This window comes from Bombyx mori, chromosome 7 (assembly GCF_030269925.1).
Source record: "Bombyx mori chromosome 7, ASM3026992v2".
In the NCBI taxonomy this organism is placed as follows: domain Eukaryota; kingdom Metazoa; phylum Arthropoda; class Insecta; order Lepidoptera; family Bombycidae; genus Bombyx; species Bombyx mori.
In genome coordinates, this window is record NC_085113.1 from 9400422 (window position 1) to 9413566 (window position 13145).

At 38.6% G+C, this 13145-nt stretch overlaps 1 protein-coding gene across 1 annotated transcript; it reads right to left on the minus strand.

Annotated features, from left to right (window-relative positions):
• Nucleotides 1–1383: 1383 nt before the first annotated feature.
• On the minus strand, nt 1384–11008 carry LOC101738096 (another transcription unit protein). Its single transcript, XM_004931321.4, has 11 exons — nt 10759–11008; nt 10509–10611; nt 9857–10375; nt 9122–9222; nt 8444–8620; nt 7426–7571; nt 6444–6661; nt 4650–4812; nt 2521–2736; nt 1984–2140; nt 1384–1680 (listed from the first exon to the last, which is right to left on the minus strand). Exons 1-11 carry the CDS (start codon nt 10787–10789, stop codon nt 1487–1489), a joined length of 2025 nt encoding a protein of 674 aa, XP_004931378.1. The 5' UTR covers nt 10790–11008; the 3' UTR covers nt 1384–1486.
• Between the last annotated feature and the right edge of the window lie 2137 nt (nt 11009–13145).

Consider the following 13145-nt stretch of genomic DNA (forward strand, 5'->3'; position numbering starts at 1 on the left):
CTACAAATCTATTTATTTATTAAAATGAGGATGACGTATTATTAATGACTCCCGCAATGAACGAACAAAATCGAAAATATGTAGTAGAAATTAAATCCGCAAAAATTTTATTTAGCGTTATTAGTGGTCTTGTAAGTCAAGACAAGTAGGTACACCACCGCCATGCCTATTTTTGCCGCCTATTTAGGCAGTACGTTGTGATGTCTATGGGCTACGGCGACCACGTTAAGTTAGATGGGCCGTGAGCTCGTCTGCCTGTCTGTAGCAAGGAAAACTTTTTCACAGCGCTGGTGTTGTCACTTATTTACTATTAACATAAAATTGTTGATACCGCAATTTATTCCTGTATCACATGCCTCTAATGTTGGTCGATGCAAATATTAACTGAGTCAACAAGTTTTCAATTAATTATAAAAAATAATTCAATTCACATTTTGCTGTCCATTGCTTGCAGTTTTTTTTTTAATGATCGTTTAGAATTTGTTTTGAACAATGTTTTTTTTTTCGCATGCTTTTCTGCCTTTGACATGTGTACCATACCAGTCATTCCTTTTAGTCCGATGTAATTTTTTTTTTTGTTTATTGCCCGTGTAGGCAGACGATCATACGGCCCAGCTGATGGTGAGTGGTTACCGTAGCCCATGGACTTCAGCAATGCCAGGGGCAGAGCCAAGCCGCTGCCTATCGCAAAGGTATCATTTGAAGGGAATCCTATGTAAATAAATTAGCTTAATGCTATTATACATATGAATCTGTTCCTTCGTTCAGTCTTTAGAGACCTTCAGTACTGCATCACGGCCGTCTAGCTTGGAGACGATCTTGTCACTGAACACAATAGGGAAAGCGTCAAAGAATTGTTCTCAAAAGTTTTTTTCTTACTTTGTTTGTTCACTTTCTGCTTATATGTGATTTTGATGGTGAAAAAATATTTGGCTATTGTTTTAGTTATTTTTTTTAAATATTGTATGTTTCCCAAATAAATAAAAATATTTTCTTAAGTGAATTAAGTATTAGAGTACGTGTAATGGAATGTTTTTAAATAACCTCATTAACGATATTGACACAGATAACAGACAGCCGGTTGTAAATGCGAATTTAAATTATTTATGAAATTAACATGTACGACACGCATATTAATGCTATAAAATATATATTATTATTTTTTAATTCAATTCACATATTTTATATTTGTTTAAATGAGTACTCACAAGTATGTATATCCTTTTAGTTTTTATTTTTTTGAAACGTAAATAACCAAAGGAGCTCAGTATGTTATGCCGTTACCAGAGGCCATAGACATTGTTAATGTCAGCTCGCACATTTTACAATTGCGATCTTGTGATAGTTTACTGCATTTATCGGACTATTAAAAAGTAAGGTAGATTTGATAAAACTTTTGTAGTTTAATCTCATTCGAGTTACAATTTTATTTAGCTATAATTACAGAAAAACAAAGTTAGACAAGTCAAAGTACTTGAATAACAGTCTACTCGCTCCCGCTGGCGCTTCCGCTTCCGCTGCCGCTGCCGCTTCTGGGTTGCGAGTCGCCGGCGCCGCCCGCGTCGCTTCCCTCGTCGTCCGAGTCTTTGAGCGCTTTGGCGCGGTCCAAGCGACGAGCGCGACGCGTCTCTACGTCGGAAGCGTCCGATTCTGACGAGTATATCGCCGCTCCGGCCGACGCTATAACGTTAAAATGTTTTTATTCAATTTTGATTTTCAAATCCATGTTCAATGATACGTCTTAAAGTCGTCGGGGCCTAAAGGATAAGGACACGCGGTGCATGCGTATCTAGCGATACAACGGTTTTCGAATCCCGCTGGCAGATACAAATTTTTCTAATGAAAGTCGTACTTAAAAATTGTTCACGATTAACTACTATGCTGAAGGAATATAATATAACATCGTGTAAGAAAAATTAAACGAGAGAGAGAGAGCGGGGGAGAGAGATAGATTGAGAGAGAGAGAGGGAGAGAGAGAAATACCTTTCTGTCCCTGTTTGTATTTGTTCTTAATAGCCTGCAGTGAGACGGCGCCGTCGTCGTCGGAGTCGTCGTGTCGCGCTCTAGCCGCTCCCGCTCGTCGCTTGGGCCGCGTCGAAGCGCGGGACCGCATGGCCGCGCGGAGCTCCATCTCCTCTTTCTATATCACGAACACACACTTTCCTTTAGAACTACAACTGGGCAGCTGAATAATGTCTCGAATGAAGTCGACAAAGAGTTCGACGTGCAATATAACTCATGCATCAGCCCGCTGAGTTTCTCGCCGGATCTTCTCAGCGGGTCACGATTCCGATCCGGTGGTAGATTCATTCGCGAAGCAGCTGCTCTTGAGTTGTTAGGTCTCTTTCGGAGGCGCTCGGGCAGCTGTTAGCAAATCCCACTCCTCCTGGCTGAGCCTTTGCTCGTCCACCTGTCGTGGTGACACTGGAAAGGCCTCTAGGCCTACAGTAATCTTTCAATAATTAAAAAAAAACACGCACACACGTCTCATAGTAACAGTATAAAAACGAGACACCTGACCTTGAGCTGATACTTCCTGTCGGCGTCGGGATCGGCCCCGACCTGCGACAGGATCTTGATGGCGGACGTCTTGCTGGAGCGGTCCGCCAGCGACAGCGTCATCTTGCGATGGGTGAACGACTCCGTCGAGTGCGGCCTGAACGAGAGCTTCGTGCGGAACACCGCCTGGCCCTGCAGCCCGGTGCCTTGGCGGACGAATAGGTGGTTGTGGTCACCCTAGCAAAAAAAAAAAAAGGTTTATTCTATAATTAAAAATAAAGTAGCTTCAGTGCGCTTCCTTACGTTTGCCGCTAGAGGCGCTGTTCTAACTCCATACAAAGGGGATGGCCCATTTTAGGCCCAAAGCGGACAATAGATTATAGAAAAAATACTTAGTGCAATTTACTTTCTTGCAAATAAGCGCCACTATAGTTTACAATAAGTAGTTTAAAAAAAGTAACTCTATTGAAAAAACAAGGATTTTTATTTTTGCGGGAAAAATATTGCCAGCTTCAAATCCTTTTACGTATGAAGTAAATATTTTGAGTATATAAATAAAACATATAAATAAATCATTTTAAGTATTATCATTAATCAAACGATTTTAATGGATTTTATGCACATAAAATAACATCGAAGACATACCCATTGGACTTTAACTTGTAACTATACTTGAGACCTTAGAACTTATATCTCAAGGTGGGTGGCGCATTTACGTTGTAGATGTATGTGGGCTCGAGTAACCACTTAGCAACACCAGGGTGGCTGTGAGCTCGCCCACCCATCTAAGCAATAAAAAAACTTTACTAGTATTGTTATTTAAATATGTACAACAAAAACAAAAACATAAAAAATAATGTGTACTCGTAAAAAAAAGATTAAGATATAAATCAATTATCGGTTATTTAAAAAAATAATCGATATATGAATTTCATGTAATTATTTTTCTTTATACTGACAACACTGAATTTAATCTGACTGACTGACACTTCGCTTGCTGCTTGTGGTGTTGTGCTTGCGTACAAAATGGATGTGTTTTGATTTTTCTTCGATTTATTTTACTTTTATCAATAACGTTTCATACTACGACTAAAAAACATTGTGTGAATTGTGGTTTTACCCTGACCGAGATTTAAAACCGTGTATATGCTCTCCTTTGCTATTTTTAGATGATACTAATTGTGTATGAAGATAAAGAAAATATAGATATTTAAAGAATTAAGTGTGTTTTTATATCCTATTGGATAAAAATACATTAGGAACATCTTAAACATTAAGAAAAGAAAAGTTCTTGAAGTATCTCACAATCCGACACTTATTTATATAGAAAATTAACCTCAAAACGAGTTTTTATTTTTATTATATTTTTTATAATAATGGCGTCAATTTCAATATATTTTTTAGATATCCAATACATTTAAGAATTTGAATCAGTACATTTTTATAGTAATATTTGATGTCCATCTTGGGCCTAGCACACTATGGAGAGTGGGCAATCCCCTTTGTTATAACTTTTACACGATCGAGACGTCAGAACGACAAGAAGTCGGACAATAAAAAAAAACGCGAGATTAAACAGTAAGTTAAAAAGCAGTGTATTGATTAATGATTCGCATGAAACTAATGATGAAATCGTAACTTCTTCATCATTCTTCTGCCCTTCTCCCAGTCACCTGAGGTTGGCGCAACATGTTTCCTCCTCTATCATACCATTTCTTAGGTCTACCTCATCCTCTAAAGCCATCCACATTCATAGTTAAAACTCTCTCTCTCCCATCCCGCCCTCCTACCCCCTCTCGCTCCTATCACCCTCCCCCCTCCTCCTATCCCTCCCCATCCCCCTCTCGCTCCTCCTATCTCACCCTTCCCCCTCTCTCCTCATACATACCTCTCCCCCCCTATCTCGCTCTCCTCCTATCTCCCCCCCCCCTTTTCCATCACGTAACATTAGTGTAGGGACACCGTTTAGCAACGTATGCAGTTTCGTACATCGCTTGCATTTGGTCAGTCGTACATAGCCCACCCGACACGGCAGACACTTGTGAATATACGGAGTTAAATTGTAATCAACTTGTTTTATTAATAAAGGGCAGTTTACACCCTTTACTCTTGCATAAGCAACCGTACAATTAGTAAGTAATGAAACTCACGTGCAAAGGCTGTTTGTACACGTCGAATATCTCGGCGCCGAGGTGCAGCGACATGCTGCCGTCCGACCACTTCACCATGCGCGCGTTGGACTCTTTAACCGCGTTGCCTTCTTTGTCGAACACCGTCCTCCATCGTATCGTGTTCTCGACTTTCAGCTTTAACCTGTTAACGCAGAGCTTAGATTTAAATAGCAAGAAAACGTGTCGCAGTCATCAACCCACAAACACAGCCCACTGAGTTTCTCGCCTGATCTTCTCAGTGGGTCGCGTTTCCGATCCGGTGGTAGATTCTGCAAAGCACTGCTCTTGCTAGGGCCAGTGTTAGCAACACTCCGGTTTGAGCCCCGTGAGCTCACCTACACGTTAGGGCGAAGCTGATATAGCCTCTCAAGGGTATCAGCATAGGAAGGACAAAAAAAAGCAGACATCAAGTGTTCAGAAGAAATAACATCGTGTTATACGAATCGAACGCACGAAGATTAATCCGTCTTAGCCTATTACAATGACAATTTTCTACTGGTGGTAGGACCTCTTGTGAGTCCGCACGGGTAGGTACCACCACCCTGACTATTTCTGCCGCGAAGCAGTAATGCGTTTCGGTTTGAAGGGTGGGGCAGCCGTTGTAACTATACTTGAGACCTTAGAACTTATAAATCTCAAGGTGGGTGGCGCATTTACGTTGTAGATGTCTTGGGCTCCAGTAACCATTTAACACCAGGTGGGCTGTGAGTTCGTCTGCCCATCTAAGCAAGAAAAAAAAATGTCAATAAGAAAAAAGAAGACAAAATTTATCGAAATGAATTTAAATCTTGTAACGTCAATGATTACGGTCGATTTTCAATCGTTGGACGAATAGAGTTACATAAACAGACTGTATAGATCTTACAAACAAATCTAGACATGATTGGTTCTAATGTATAACAGATCTGTACGACAAACTGAGGATAAGATTTCCTTATATACATATATATGTAAAAGGGGTAGTGGTCTGCTCGGGTTCATAATTCGTCAGATGCACGACTTTGTAGGCCATCGTGTGATTGTTATGCTGTACGATGCCTATTTGCGAAGTAGTCTTGAATATAACGCACTCGTGTGGGATCCTCGCGAAGCAGTTCAAAAGCTAATGCTGGAAAAACTACATAAAAAAATTTGCAGGTTCCTATTCAAGAAAATGTATGGATACTATCCGTTCTTGTATCCATCACTTTATGTGACTGGTATGGTCGGATTAGATACTCTTGAGCTCAGACGGAAGATGATTCTTATGGTGCATTATTATCAGCTATTGCATAACAAAATTGATAACTCCACTGCACTGCAATCAGTGTCGTTATATGTGCCTGATGGCTACATGCGCGGATGTATGTGTGGAGGGGCGCGTCGCCAGCGGCAGCTTCTTAGTCTACGGACGCGCGTACGCAGCACACCGCTAACTCCCCGACGCATCGTGCTGTCTCGCTACTCAATGGCTTGCTAGGCTATGCTCCGGAAATGGATATATTCCATGATGGTTTGCAGCGATTTATTGTTGTTGTTAGAAATTACTTAAGCTAATTATTAATACCTTACAAATGTTTTGGTTTATACTGTTAATTTGTAAGTAGACTAATTAAATAAATAAATAAAATCACAGCGCCATACCAATTACCCAAAGAAGCAGACATTCTTGTTAAAGCAATTTTTGCGGAAAATATCCAATCAACGTTTGGTCGTGGAATTAATTAACTTATTACTAAGGAAAGCTCAAAGGAACGGGTGCTGATTTTGACAATTTAAAAAAAAATACGATACCTGGCACGACCTTCCTCATCCAGGGTCTCCTCTTCATCGATTTCATCTTCGTACGTGTTAGGATCATAAGGCCTCGTATCGACCGACAAAAAGTTGGGTAGTTTGACAAAGTGCAATTCCTTTCCCAATTCCGTCCATATCTTGGGCATGTCCACGTCGATCCTCGTCTCCGGAACCTCGATTTCCTCTTCCTCTTCCGGCTTTTCGCGAACTTCCGGCTAAAGTGCCAAATCTTTGAGCCACTTAGCAATGACTAAAACGATGCCAAGTTGATGTGCTCTATTTGCCATATAGATGTAACATAGATGCTAAGTTGTTAATGCCTATTCGTCACATTCATGATTCATCAGAATCAAATATCAGGAAATCAACCAGAGATTAAGAGAGATTATTTTCACGAACGTAGACAGAGTGTCGAGCTCATAGATAGTCTTATGAACTGGTTACTGGAGTTCATAGGCACAAAGTAAATATTTAAGTAAAAAAGGAGGATGAACTTTCAAATTATCTTCGATGATGATTAAGAGGGGTATTTTTTTATTGAATAAGGGATTACTGATGGCCTTTCCAGTTTCACCAGGACAGGTGAGCGAGCAAAGGCTCAGCTAGGAGGTGTGGGATTAGCTAACAACCGCCTGCGCGCCTCCAAAGGAGACCTAGCAACTCAAGAGCAGCTGCTTCGCGAATAAATCTACTACCGGATTGAAATAGCGACCTGCTGAGAAGATCCGGCGAGAAACTCAGCGGGCTCATGTATAGGTTAGGTTGCTCGTAAATGGGGTCAAGGCGTCTAATGTAAGAATTATTTGATCTGATGGATCCGTAAGGACGTGAGAAGTAGGAACAGGAAAATACCAGATGTTCGATCACCTATCCCTTGATCAAAACTGATAGCATCACTCACCGAGTTGCCTATACCTGAGGAACTACAGACCGCCAAAGTCGTGTAAAATTATCAACATACAAAAAAGGTATATTATACCTCATCACCACTTCTACGATCTTCGGATCGTCTATCTTCAGACCTACTTCTCGAACGCGACCGATCGGAACGCTTGTCTTGATCTTTCTGTTCTTCGTCTTCTGTGCTTATGTCTGACGCGTCACCGAACAACGCGTCAGCGGTCACTGTCAGGAAAAATATGTTTTATTTATTATTATACTAGCTGACCCGGCAGACTTCGTAGTGCCTCAATCGATAAATAAAAGACCTAAACTTTTCTATACTTTTGTCCGACGGGGGACACATCAAAGGAAAAACAAAATTGTTATTTAATTCCAAACATTTTCATATTTATCTACCTTTTAAACCTTCTCTGGACTTCCGCAAATAATTCAAGACCAAAATTAGCCAAATCGGTCCAGCCGTTCTCGAGTTTTAGCGAGACTAACGAACAGCAATTCTTTTTTCATTTAGCTATTTATTGCACCACCACTAAAAACTATATACTTCCTCAGTATCAGTACGCTACATACATATATGCATCAACTATACATTTTAAATATATAGTAATCTTCATAAACCTTTCAGTATTATGACTATTTTGTTATGTATATGTATTTTGATATTACATTTTCAACATAAATTTACATTTATACAATGAGCAATCATATTTTTCTTTTTTTTTATTGCTTAGATGGGTGGACGAGCTCACAGCCCACCTGATGTTAAGTGGTTACTGGAGCCCATAGACATCCACAGCGTAAATGCGCCACCCATCTTGAGATATAAGTTTTAAGGTCTCAAGTTTAGTTACAACGGCTGCCCCACCCTTCAAACCGAAACGCATTACTGCTTCACGGCAGAAATAGGCAGGGTGGTGGTACCCACCCGCGCCGACTCACAAGAGGTCCTACCAACAGTAAAAAATGGACGGACGGTATCCAGCTTAGTAAAATATCTTCCCTTGGTCGTAATCCCCAAACGTGTAATATGAGATGTTTAAAACGATTCCCCATTTTCTGTTAAACAATATTATTCAATGTGAATATTCACATACCATTATCTGCCTTATTTTCGTTTTCTACATCAGAACCATCATCTAATATCTTCGTCTTCTTTTTAGGCTTTCCGCTGGTATCAGACCCGCTGTCCGCTGTCTCTTTCTTTCTTTTGGAAGTCTTTTCACCGCCATCGCTTTCGGAATCCGAGAGGACCGCGCGTTTTTTCTTCTCGCCTGTTAAGTGTTTCAAATTGCCATGACATCATCCAAGTTGCTTAAGCATTTTTCAATTTAAACAAATTACAACATTTTAATTATATGTTTGCAGTGATGAAAGTGATTAAATCAAATCAAATCAAACTTTTTTTTTATTCAACATACTTGTTGAACGTCAAAAAGAACTACCGCCAATTCACAAAAACTAGCCTCCGTCCTGAGAAGAATTGGCAAGAAACTCAGCGGGCATTTTTTTTTTAATATTACATTTTTTTTTTAATATTAATTATTTTTTTAAGTTAAGCACTACCCCTTGCCATTAGTGATGAAACTTTATGGCCGATAGTCTCAGCCAACCATGAGCACTCATGAACATACTGTTGGTAGCATATTGTATTGGGCATTTACATATACATGTACTCATTGAGTTACAGAAAAAACAAGTTACAATGTAATATTTCAAACTATCATTGTGGCTATGTTGTGAGCATATACAGTTTATTTCTATATAAAATTTACCTATCTCTGCTGAAGCATTCGAACTTTTTGAGTGTGATCGTGAACGGCTTTTTGATTTGGATTTACTTCGTGACTTAGATCTTGAACGCCTCGAACCTGACCTGGAATATTCCAATAGTTCTGTAACCATCATCGCTTAACTTAATCAGTCGCAAATATGAGCAAAGTCATCATATTATTAAATAAAAAAAATTATTGGTGGTAGGACCTCTTGTGAGTCCACGCGGGTAGGTACCACCGCCCTGCCTATTTCTGCCATGAAGCAGTAATGCGTTTCGGCTTGAAGAGTGGGGCAGCCGTTGTAACTATACTGAGACCTTACAACTTATATCACAAGGTGGGTGGCGCATTTACGTTGTAGATGTCCATGGGCTCCAGGAACCACTTTACACCAGGTGGGCTGTGAGCTCGTCCAACTATCTAAGTAATGAAAAAAAATTGCTTTAAAAATTTAGTAGATTAATAGTGAATATTTTTAAATAGAACCAATTCATAAAATTTGTATTCGCAAGTTAAAACATATATTAATAAAAATTACATCAGTCAATCTAAATGGATACACAGTATTAAACTAGTTAGTTTTCTCTGTTCCCAGACTAGAGAAGTGTGGAGTACATTTATTTTGGACCAGTTAAATTAATCCAAGCATATAGTAAATAGATTCAAGGTTATGTGATTTGTCTTAGAATGAAATGATCAATTATTATTATTATTCTAGGTAAAAAATGTAGCTACCTTGATCTACTCCTAGATCTCCCTTTTGATTGTTCATCATCAATCATTAGATTAGGTGAGTTGGATCTGCTGTCTTGAACATCCTGCCTTTGAACTGGGCTCTTTGACTGGAATGACTTACTCCTTGATCTTGATTTTCTTGGACTACCAGTAGCTGATTTGGAGCGGGAACGGCCTTTGGCTGTTTGTGATTTAGGACTTTGGGACCTAGACTTTGGACTTTGTGATCTGGATTTAGGGCTATGAGATCGAGATCTTGGAGTCTGTGCCCCAGACTTTGGACTACCCGACCTTGACCGGCCACTGGCTGAGCCACTTCTAGATCTCGATTGCCGTCTTGAAGCTTGAGACTTGGGACTCGATGAGCCTGACTTATTGCTCTGAGCTGAGCCTGATCTATTAGATCCCGCTGGAGAGTTTGATTTACTTCGTGAACCATTTGATGATCTTTTAGAACGGGCAGAGTGATGCGATTTTGGTGATTCACTGCCTGACCGAGGTGGGCTACGAGACACGGACCTGAAAATAGAGAAAAAATAATTTAACAAACATAAACTTCTTTTTATGTGTTTATGTGTTTGGTACAGCTTCACATATTTATGGTTGTGATGAAATTTCAGATTTCTAAAGGTACTCTGTTTTATTAGTTTACCTCGACTGACTGCCTTCTTTGCCAGAGGGTGCAGGACTTCGGCTTTTACTGCGACTGCCACTACGACTGGAGCCACTTTCGGAATCAGATCCAGAGTCTGTGTCTATAAAAAAAAAAACATTCACATAGAATATAATCGAATCACCACTACTTAGTTTTAGCAAACCTATACAACAATAAAACACGTTTTGAACATAAAATTAATATGAAGAAAATAATTATTTTGGTGTTTGCTGTTGCTTACACTAACCTTGCAGTGATTTATTTGCTATTGGCGCCATTTCCGAGTTGTCTAGGCTGTTACGTTGCAGAAGGAATCAACTTTTTTCATTCATTTAACTCAACTTAATATTGTGTTTCAGTAATTATTCACTTAATACATCTAACTTTTATTAGTTCACTTTAAGGTTATTTATAAACAAATTGTACCACAGTTTGACGTCTACTAATATGTATGACAGTACACTAACGTCATACGTCAGACGTTACAAAGGATTGATTTGATATCTATTACCTCTCTACTCTCCATACGTCTGAATAATACGCTCAACGTTCCAAACCAACAAACTGATAAAAATAAATCCAGCCACTGATTTTCACGTCGGATCTTCTCATTAGGTTGCGATTCTGATCCGGTTGTAGATTCAGGGAAGCACACCTCTTGCTAGGGTCCGTGTTAGAAATTCTTTCAGGTTGAGCCCGTGAGCTCAACTACCGTTCCTCACTTAGTTGAAACAACCCCTTAAGCTACCAACGATTATCCAGGAAACAAAAAGGTAAAATTTACAAATAACGGACTATTGTTGAATAATGTAAATAAGCGGAATACGATGACTTTAATGAAAAAATGTTTTAAAATATATTAGCAACGTAATGTCACACACCATACATACACATAAATGTTAAATAAATAAATATTTACTAACAATCACGCCACGTTAACTGGTCCCGTGATAAGTTCGTAAAGAACTTGTGTTACAGGTACCAGATAACGGAAATAAATGTAAGATTTTTATTATACACATACATATATTTAATATACATCCATAACCCTGGAAAAGACATTTATATTTATCATACAAATATCTTACCTTGGCGGGATTCGAACCCGCGACCCCCTTATGTAGTGACCATGTCACTTACCACTACACCAGACGGCCGTTTTATAATATTATATATATTTAAATTATTAATCTTTCTCAATCGGGCTTAGGAGAAGAATTATCCTATGCCATTATATTAAACATGTGTAGTATACGTGCCATAGAAACGATCCATCATTGCCATCAGGAGCATTTTATGCTAGATTCAAGCAAGCCAAATTTTATAGATGTATTGGTTTCACTTTATAGCGTAACAAAAAATTTAGCTGCTTTATTCCCCAAAAGAGAAGTTGAAACACTCACAGTCATATGATTTTTTTATTATTGGGCGCAGTAAATGTTTTTTAGTACTATATTTTTTCATGAGATTAGGGGCGAGCTCACTGTGTCCCATTCTCACCCTAAGACAGCACTTGCAGCAGTATGTATATAACACTATTTAGGTTAGAAGATTCGACACTGATAAGTACCTAATAGTCTGCTATTCATCGCCTCCAATAATTAGCTGGATAGGTAAGCAGTGGCGAACCGACTCGATACATACAATAACCGCCTTAACATTAATTAGGCCGAGAGCCTGTCGGCCATCTTCGACTTTAAAATAGGAGCTTCGTACAGTATAAAATAATAATAACGTGATTACGATTAATTTGATCATAACTAAAAGCAGAAGATGATTAATTGATAAATGTGTATTTTTAAGTAGGTAATTCATCATTTTGTATCTACTTATTAAAATATTTTGAAGTATATTAGTATTTTATTGGAATAAATTATGTACTTTTATAATTGTGATTATTTCTGATGTTAAGATGCGTAAACGTAGTATCGCTATAAACCTAAGAGATAGATAGATAGATAGCTTTAATCGGTACATAAGATTATTGTTTTAATTCGCTTTTATCATTTATTAAAAGAAACAGAAGTTATTGCAAGAACATTTTTATTTCATATAACAGTGCGTACAGTTTATAAAACTACATTTTATTGAAGATGATAGATACACTAGCACTAACTAACTTTGTACGTCTTTTTAATTGGAAAATATAGTCAGTTTAAACATTGCTTAATGTGTGTGCCTTCATTGGTATTGCGTGTTCATTTTCAGATTAATCATTATTTGAGGAAGATTGAGGCTTGGCGTCGTAAATTCGATTGAATGTTACTATATTACATACTACTGTATAGTGTTGGTATTTAACTGTAATTTTTGCGTCTGTTTATACGAGAACATTGTCTGTGAAGGCTGAATCAAACAGAATATGATCATTTCAAACTCAATATCTTAAATTCACATAATATTAAAGTCAATAGTTAGGTACCACTATACAATGTACAAGTTTACCAAATCGGTCGAAATGTACCTACGTACTCTACTTAATTAGGTATGTCTTTGTTGTTGACTACGATATTGAGCGAGACAGAATCAGGGTACAGTAGTCATAGGTACCTCTGCAACTCAAAGGCCCGAGCGTGCATCTGTTGTTTGGGACTGAATGGGCGATTGAATGGCATTTTTTTTTAGTTTTTTCTT